Source organism: Ascaphus truei, unplaced genomic scaffold, assembly GCF_040206685.1.
Source record: "Ascaphus truei isolate aAscTru1 unplaced genomic scaffold, aAscTru1.hap1 HAP1_SCAFFOLD_371, whole genome shotgun sequence".
Classification (NCBI taxonomy): domain Eukaryota; kingdom Metazoa; phylum Chordata; class Amphibia; order Anura; family Ascaphidae; genus Ascaphus; species Ascaphus truei.
Genome location: NW_027456702.1, coordinates 372708 through 381560, shown reverse-complemented (window position 1 = coordinate 381560; position 8853 = coordinate 372708). Strand labels below are relative to the sequence as shown.

Here is an 8853-nt window from a genome sequence, read left to right as displayed (position 1 = left end):
ACAGCACACAGCACTCACAGCACACAGCACTCACAGCACACAGCACTCACAGCACACTCTCACAGCACACTCTCAGCACACAGCACACTACACCACACCTCCCACTCCCCCTCCCTACCTTTGGTGTCGGCTGCTGAGATCGGAGCGGAGCTGGCATCAGGAGGAGGGGGTGTCGGGAGGGGGGGGTTGTCGGGAGTAAGGGAGGGGGGGGGTGTCGGGAGGAGGGGGGGGGGTGAGTGAGGAGCAGGCTGGGACTCGGAGGGCCGCGTGGGCTATGCCGCCGAGGGAAGGTAGGTGTGGGAGCCTGGGGGGGGAGGAAATGGATGCCGGTTGGTGGGAGGTAAGGAGCAGGTTGCGGCTGGACTTGCCATTGCTAGGGGACGTGTAGGGCTTCCGGCCACCTTCCTTTCTTCCTTCCCTCCTCACTCCCTCCCAATCAGGCGTGCGGCGGCCATTTTTTTTAAAAAATTAGCGCGACCCCGGTTCTAGCGTGGTCGGATCGGGTGGCCCCCGAGGACCGCGCTATAACGGGGTTTAGCTAGCTGTATGTTTAATATTTAGGAGCATACCACTGCCATCTAGTGGTTGAATAAACGTGAACAACACATCATTATACTGGGAAAACAGAAAACAGCCTGGATTGTAAATTGCTATATTGACTAAATATTGAAGGCATTAATTAAAAATTCTCCTTCAAATCATACAAATAGGATACATGTACTGTCGCGGCCGAGTTTATTCTAACACTTACCCGGTCTCGGCCGCAACAGAAACCGGGCGCGCGCCGGGGTGTCCCGTGCGCGCGCCGAAGCCTCGGAGGAACGGTCCTCCGATCGGGGCTTCCCCCTCCCCTCTCCGGGTCCGCCGGGTCCCCCGGAACCCCCCACCGCCATCCCCCACATCTCTGGACACCAGGGCTCCCTCGGGGAGCCCTGGGCACGCGCGCATGGCGCGCACGCACCCGATGAAGCGTGACCGCGCGTCACGCCGAGGGGATTTGTTTAGAAAGCCGGGAAACCTCCCGGCTTGTGGCTCTAGCCGAATTTAAATAAAACGTGTCGCCACTGTATGTGCAAATCTATGATTCCGGTATGTGATTATCGCAATAAAGATGTGAAACAGAAATAATGTATATGCATATTACTCATACTAAATATTTTGTATCCCAAGTTGTAATATTACATTTACCATATATAGATAACAGTAAAGGCAGCTAGCCAAGATCAGTTATATGCCTTAAAATGATACTGGTTTATAACTAACTTTATAGTCTAATAACAGTAGAAATATGAAAATAGAAATTCTTGATTGTCAGCAGAGTTATAATAATAGACATTATTTCAACTTGAGAATAAATGTAAAGAAATCAAGTCAAACTCAATATTGTGGAAAGCAAAATACCCGGGCGCTACCTGTATGTATAATAAGTACGGGATATAGGTATAATAACAACCTTAGAAGTTCGTAAGGTATCCCTCCGCTTCTTTGTCTCCTCCTGTGACTCAAACAACCCCAAAAAGGATCTACCCGGGATCCTTAATAATACAGGGAAACAAGAGAAAGAGATGGGGGAGCACAGGTGGAAGGGTGAAATAGAATAAAATATGGTTCAGGTGTGTTAAACCCTGAAGCAATAACAGTGGGGTTTTTAAGTGTGTATTAAATCTTAACACTCACAAGGCCTTGTGCAAATGCTGTCGCATCAAGGTATCTTTTGGTCTTCCCCTCTCTGTCTTGTAGATTCGTTCTCCACTCTGCATCTGCGCTCTTCTTCTTTCGTGTGGTATCACCCTCAGGATAAACGAATAAACATATGAGCAGAAAGCATTCACAATATTATAATGTTCCAAGGGATACAAACAGGGTTAAAATATACTATAAACACACACGGGCATGTGTGAGTGCACTCTTTGGGGGGGGCTTCTTTGGACTCCAGGGAACAGTACCGATTCTCCAATAGAGTATAAAAGGTCTGTGATCAAACCCAAAAATATGTCAAGCAATGGGAGGTATATAACAGGGTACTACTACTCACACGGCCAAGTGTGAGTACACACTTGGAATGGTATCTTTGTTGCTCCTCCTGTAATCCCCGGGTCGAAATTCAAAGCGGGGTGGGGTGATGAATTCTCACTCCAGAGTGGTAAGTAAAGGTTTTAAACCCAGAAGGTAAAAGCCAAAGTTTTTATTAAAACAATTCACAGAAAAACACCGCTGACTCAACAAGTGAGCCACGCTGTACAGTAGCAAATAAAAAAGCCAGTCTTTAGGAAATATAGTGCAGGACTCGTGGTTTTGCAGCAAACTCCCTCTGCGTCCGGATGTAGTGCTGCGCTTCCCTTGTCCAACTCCCGACGGTGGCTGCAAAGGTTCAAAACATTGGGGGTTTTGAGCTATGCGTTTCGCCCTTTTGGGCTTCCTCAGGCTCCGTAGTAAGAACGGAAGTTACTACGGTGCCTGAGGAAGCCCAAAAGGGCGAAACGCATAGCTCAAAACCCCCCAATGTTTTGAACCTTTGCAGCCACCGTCGGGAGTGGGACAAGGGAAGCGCAGCACTACATCCAGACACGGAGGGAGTTTGCTGCAAAACCACGAGTCCTGCACTATATTCCCTAAAGACTGGCTTTTTTATTTGCTACAGCGCGGCTCACTTGTTGAGTCAGCAGTGTTTTTCTGTGAATTGTTTTAATAAAAACTTTGGCTTTTACCTTCTGGGTTTAAAACCTTTACTTACCACTCTGGAGTGAGAATTCATCACCCCACCCCGCTTTGAATTTCGACCCGGGGATTACAGGAGGAGCAACAAAGATACCATTCCAAGTGTGTACTCACACTTGGCCGTGTGAGTAGTAGTACCCTGTTATATACCTCCCATTGCTTGACATATTTTTGGGTTTGATCACAGACCTTTTATACTCTATTGGAGAATCGGTACTGTTCCCTGAAGTCCAAAGAAGCCCCCCCAAAGAGTGCACTCACACATGCCCGTGTGAGTGTTTGTAGTATATTTTAACCCTGTTTGTATCCCTTGGAACATTATAATATTGTGAATGCTTTCTGCTCATATGTTTATTCGTTTATCCCGAGGGTGATACCACACCAAAGAAGAAGGAGAAGAAAAGCGCAGACGCAGAGTGGAGAACGAATCTACAAGACAGAGAGGAGAACACCAAAAGATACCTTGATGCATCAAACTCAATATTGTGCCCCAGAGGGGACAGGTTTTTTTTTATGTTTCCATAAGAGTTAAGATATTTTTTTTTTACAAAAATAAAATCAATAATTGTCAGAGTGCTATATTACAAAGTAAACTTGTGTGAGCAAAACATTGTCGACATTTAGAGCAAACATCATTTTTCTCCGGTGTGAATTCTCTGATGTTTAACAAGACATAACTTATAAGCAAAACATTTCCCACATTCAGAACACACAAATGGTCTTTCTCCTGTGTGAATTTTCTGATGATTAACAAGATTAGAGTTCTGGGTAAAACATTTCCCACATTCAGAACATACAAATGGTCTTTCTCCTGTGTGAATTTTCTGATGTGTAACAAGAGTAGAGTTACGGGTAAAACATTTCCCACATTCAGAACATACAAATGGTCTTTCTCTTGTGTGAATTTTCTGATGTGTAACAAGAGTAGAGTTCTGGGTAAAACATTTCCCACATTGAGAACATACAAATGGTCTTTCTCCTGTATGACTTCTCTGATGTGTAACAAGATGAGAGTTAAATGTGAAACATTTCTCACATTCAGAACATACAAATGGTCTTTCTCCTGTGTGACTTTTCTGATGTGTAACAAGATTAGAGTTACGGGTAAAACATTTCCCACATTCAGAACATACAAAGGGTCTTTCTCCTGTGTGAATTTTCTGATGTGTAACAAGAGTAGAGTTCTGGGCAAAACATTTCCCACATTGAGAACATACAAATGGTCTTTCTCCTGTATGACTTCTCTGATGTGTAACAAGATGAGAGTTAACTGTGAAACATTTCCCACATTCAGAACATACAAATGGTCTTACTCCTGTGTGTATTATCTGATGTGTAACGAGATTATAGTTATTTGTGAAACATTTCCCACATTCAGAACATGCAAATGGTCTTTCTCCTGTGTGACATCGCTGATGTTCAAAAAGACTAGAGTTCTGAGTAAAACATTTCCCACATTCAGAACATACAAATGGTCTTTCTCCTGTGTGTAGTCTCTGATGTCTTCCAAGATCAGAGTTCTGGGTAAAACATTTACCACATTCAGAACATACAAAGGGTCTTTCTCCTATATGAATTCTCTGATGTTTAAGGAGAGTACAGTTATATGTGAAACATTTCCCACATTCAGAACATACAAATGGTCTTTCTTTTACTGACAAGTTCTTGTGAACGTTCCCTGCATTCATGTTTCCTTTGTTACACGTTGTAATAGGAGTAGATGCATAGTCCGTCCCTGTATGTTCTCTGATAGTATAAATGTGGGATTCTGGGAGATTTCCTTCTTCCTGTGAGGTTGATTCCTTAACCATAATGCTCACAGTTTCTCTCAGACTCTGGTTTGGTAAATCCTGACTAATGTGATTTGCTCCGGGATACATTTGGGTAACACTGGTATCTTCCATTACACAATCTGGTGAACAGAGCAAAATGTGATATCCTTCAGGGAAATTCCTGCTCACGAATCCATCAGCTGGGGAAAAAAATTGGAGTAAAGAAAAGCATTAACATCCGACACAAAAATGATTTTCAAACGGCAGATTTAGTTTAAGGCCGAGTCCACGCTGCCCTGAGCTCGCTCATGTTTGAGAGCATTGACATCAACATGAGCAATAGGCTGTCCTGCAAATTTTTGGAGCAGGAGCGGGGGGGGGGGGAATATCGGGTATTGCAATAAACTTAATTTGTGAGGATATTGCCTACCAGCGATATATATATATATATGAATAAATCTACCAGTCCAGGGAGAGATTATGCGCCTGAACCGTCGTCCAAACGTGTGACACACACACACACACACACATACATACATACATACATTCATACATACGTATACCACATACATTTCCACTTTATTATGGGAAAGGTAAAGTTACAAAAGGACATTAGAACTTGATAGATATACTAATTTGTGATAAAGTTTCTTTTTTTTATGAAATATGCTATATAATTATTGTTCCTAGAGCACGCACCACTTGTAAGGAATTGGGGGAACACATCCCTTGCGACATGTTCCCTCCTTACCTGCCACTGCTGCTGCCTCCGTTCCGGTCCCTGGTCATGTGCGCACCCCCGCTCTAATTACAGAGCGCGTGCACACCCGAAGCTCTTCAGGCCGTGCCACTGAGCTCGAATCCGCCCCCCGGATGTGTCACGCCTCCCTCACGCGCGGCACGCACACGTGACGACGTGCACCGATACCCAGCTGCGAGTCAACACTGCTAAGTGCCCCTTGTCTCCTGCAGCCTATAATAGCCTCCGCAGAGGCCGCGCCTCCGCTCCTCCTCCCTCCCTACTGGTTCCTGTTTCCTTTAAATACCTGGTTCAGTCATTCAGTCCTTGCTCAGTCATTCAGTCCTTGCTCAGTCATTCAGTCCTTGCTCAGTCATTCAGTCCTTGCTCAGTCATTCAGTCCTTGCTCAGTCATTCAGTCCTTGCTCAGTCATTCAGTCCTTGCTCAGTCATTCAGTCCTTGCTCAGCCTTGTTGCTTCCACGTCAGTTGTGCCTTGCCTTCTCCAGTCTTGTTTTGCAGATTAACCTCTTGTGTACCGACCCGGCTTGTAAGTGAACCCCTCTGGATAGTAACCTCGGTTTACCCTCGACTACGGCTCCTTCTCCAACCCACAATCACGGAACCACGGACTTTGACAATTCTGATATCTACAATCCCAGACCACTTCTTAATGGACTTCTACGATTCTGCTCTCCAACCCAAGGACCCAGCAAGTGTACGGATTAACCCGCTCTCTGCAACCCAGACCGGCAACGCGAAACAATCCGCCTTCCAGGCACGCCTCCGCTGCTGTGAGTGCGTGGTTTCCTACCTTCCCACCTCAGTGCCGGGGTCTTAACTTGTTTGTGGGTAGCGCAAGCGTTACACCACTAAAGTATAAATTACTCACCAGTGCTGATATCTGTAGGACTTTCCTTCTCCTTATACTGCTGGGGACCCCTTAAATACGGCTCTTCTCCGCGCTCAATCATTGATACAATCTCAGGCGTCACATTGACACATCCTGTATATGTAAGGGGAGATACGTATATATTTAATGTGTTTGCACCATAGAAAATTCTTATTCCCATTATCTGCTGTATTATTGTGTCACGGTATTACTGCTGTGCAGTGCTATGTACACGGATATCGCTATATAAAGATATACAGTCAGTTCCTGTAGTTTTGGAAATCAAATTACACACCCACACACACACATATTTTCTAACCTAGAGAGCAGAGAGCCTGGTAATTCTCCATCATCACATCCTTGTAAAGTTCCTTCTGTTCTTCTGTTAAATAATCCCACTCGTCCTTGGAGAAGTAAATTGCAACTTTATCAAACTCAACTGGTTCCTGAAACAGAGAATTCTCCAATTGTTGTTGTTTGTTGGTCAGGAGGAACAAAATCATCAGAGCTGCCTCTGTTATTTCTGAGAGCCTCTTACTGTTCAATAAAGTGTCTTGTGGCATCGCTCAGACTCTGCAATCAGTACATAGTGTATTCCCTGCTATATTACATTATCTGTCCTACTATTAGGGGAGTATCTTCTACAGTATGTTACTAAACAGTTAGAATGCGAGGCTAAAATATAAAGTAGTATCAACAACAGAATCAGTCTGTATAAAAGCTTATAATTACTACATAATGATCCGTTGTAAGTTGTACATAAAATTATGAAAAAACAGTTTACAGAGAAAAATGAATAGAAATATAACAAATATAAAACGGCACAATTTCTGTGCACTTTTGTCTTCTCGTTTTGCATTTTTGATGCTAAATTGTACATTGCTGATTAAATTATCCCGTTCATTTATTTATGTGAAACACCCATCATTTTGTACTTGCTGGAAGATTATAGTAGGAATGTATTGTCAATTATTGGTTACCTAAAGGCCATTAAAATTGACTGAAATCATTATCCATTAACCTAGTTTTTTTATCTGTTGATTCTTCTACCTATTAAGTCAATATGTTTGGAAGTTTCAAATGTTTCTCCAAAATCATGTTATTATATGTTGTACAAATCAGATCTCCGAGTAAACACTGATTAATATTTCATTTGCAACAAAATAGGTGAATATAACATTGAATCTATATTGTACTGCAGGGAAATTAACATGAATAAAACATATAAAAATGAACAAGTAAACATAAATAGCACAAGTTAAATAAAATGCAATCTAACAAACAAGTCGTGCGAAATAAATCTCAATATAAATACAACATCAAAGTATGAATTGTATAAAGTGATGTATATTTAGCCAAATACTCACCATCTGGAGCTGGTTCAGGAGCTGGAAGACAAAGGGACATGTTGTAGAAAGATGATCACAAACACACTGATAAGAACTGTATCAGCTCCCGCCTTTTATACCATGACCTGCTGTGTCCTGGTCCCTCCTCCGCCTCCTCTGTCCAATAGGGAGCTCTGGTCAGATCCCTGACCAATCAGAACATTGGAAATGGCCACACTTATTTATATTATACACTGTGATTATTATATTTCCTGCTCTTGATGCCTTAATAGTGTTAGTTGTGTGAGGGAGAGGATAACATTGTGACAATTAATGCTATTCTCACCTAATGATTCAGGACATACAGGATATGTAAGGATTATTTGCACAATAACTGTACAGCTGAGTGTTACGGTGAGACAAGATGGGGGGGGGGGTGACCTGCCGACTGTGTCACTGTGCATCTGTCACACTCTCTCTCTGACACACACACATACACACTCTCTCTGACACACACACACACACACACACACACACACACACACACACACACAATGTGCATTGAGAGCAGGGAGGGCTCTGAATAGCTCCGCCCCCTCTAAATAGCTCCACCCCCTCTGAATAGCTCCGCCCCCGGTCACTATCTAGCCCTGCTGCAGTTCTCACCCGGCCGGTGCCTCCCGGTCTCCCATCTCCCCTCACTGAGAATCAGGTCAGTCACCTCTGAATAGCTCCGCCCCCGGTCACTATCTAGCCCTGCTGCAGTTCTCACCCGGCCGGTGCCTCCCGGTCTCCCATCTCCCCTCACTGAGAATCAGGTCAGTCACCTCTGTGCACACAGGTGCATGCGGGGGGACAGGGCACTATAGGCACCCGCTAGTTCCATCCCTGCACTGACTACAATGTTATATATAGAAGTAGTGCGAGTGTATATATAGAGTTTACACTAAGAACTGATAGAACAAACGTCCCAGATGGGGCGATTGGATCAGTGAAAAAAACCCTATTGAACAGCACTCAATCACATAATGTAAGTGTAAAAGTATATTGTAAGGTTCGAGCTAAGATGTCCATAATGTGATATGATGATAATACTAAAAACACTTTTAATAGTAGAAAAAAATAAAACACAGGGTGTTAAATATACCCAAACAGGCAATTAAGCTACAACAAATTGAAGCATAAACCTAAAAAGGTAGGATGATGACTGAGGCAGGTAAGCCTATCAAAAATAGAACTTGAGCCTATTAAGAGGAAGAGAGTTCCTAAGCAAACTCCCCCCTTCCACGACCACTCTACAACTGGAAACTATATTAAATTGTAAACAGAAACCAAAAATAGTGTGTATAGATCAGTACATGGTAACTATGGGTCACTGCAAACAAGTGCACAGCATGTGCTGTAC

The 8853-nt window shown here is 43.5% G+C and overlaps 1 protein-coding gene across 1 annotated transcript; it reads right to left on the bottom strand.

The window, feature by feature from the left end:
- Window positions 1-3290: 3290 nt before the first annotated feature.
- LOC142483776 (uncharacterized) lies at window positions 3291-7557 on the bottom strand. The gene is made up of 4 exons (XM_075583763.1): window positions 7488-7557; window positions 6440-6566; window positions 6121-6234; window positions 3291-4690 (listed from the first exon to the last, which is right to left on the bottom strand). Exons 1-4 carry the CDS (start codon window positions 7488-7490, stop codon window positions 3351-3353), a joined length of 1584 nt encoding a protein of 527 aa, XP_075439878.1. The 5' UTR covers window positions 7491-7557; the 3' UTR covers window positions 3291-3350.
- Between the last annotated feature and the right edge of the window lie 1296 nt (window positions 7558-8853).

Coding starts and splice junctions, on each gene's coding strand:
- LOC142483776 (XM_075583763.1), bottom strand. Junction 6,235..6,439: donor CCAGGCTCTCTGCTCTCTAG/GTTAGAAAATAT, acceptor TTACATATACAG/GATGTGTCAATGTGACGCCT. Junction 4,691..6,120: donor TCCTACAGATATCAGCACTG/GTGAGTAATTTA, acceptor TTTTTTCCCCAG/CTGATGGATTCGTGAGCAGG.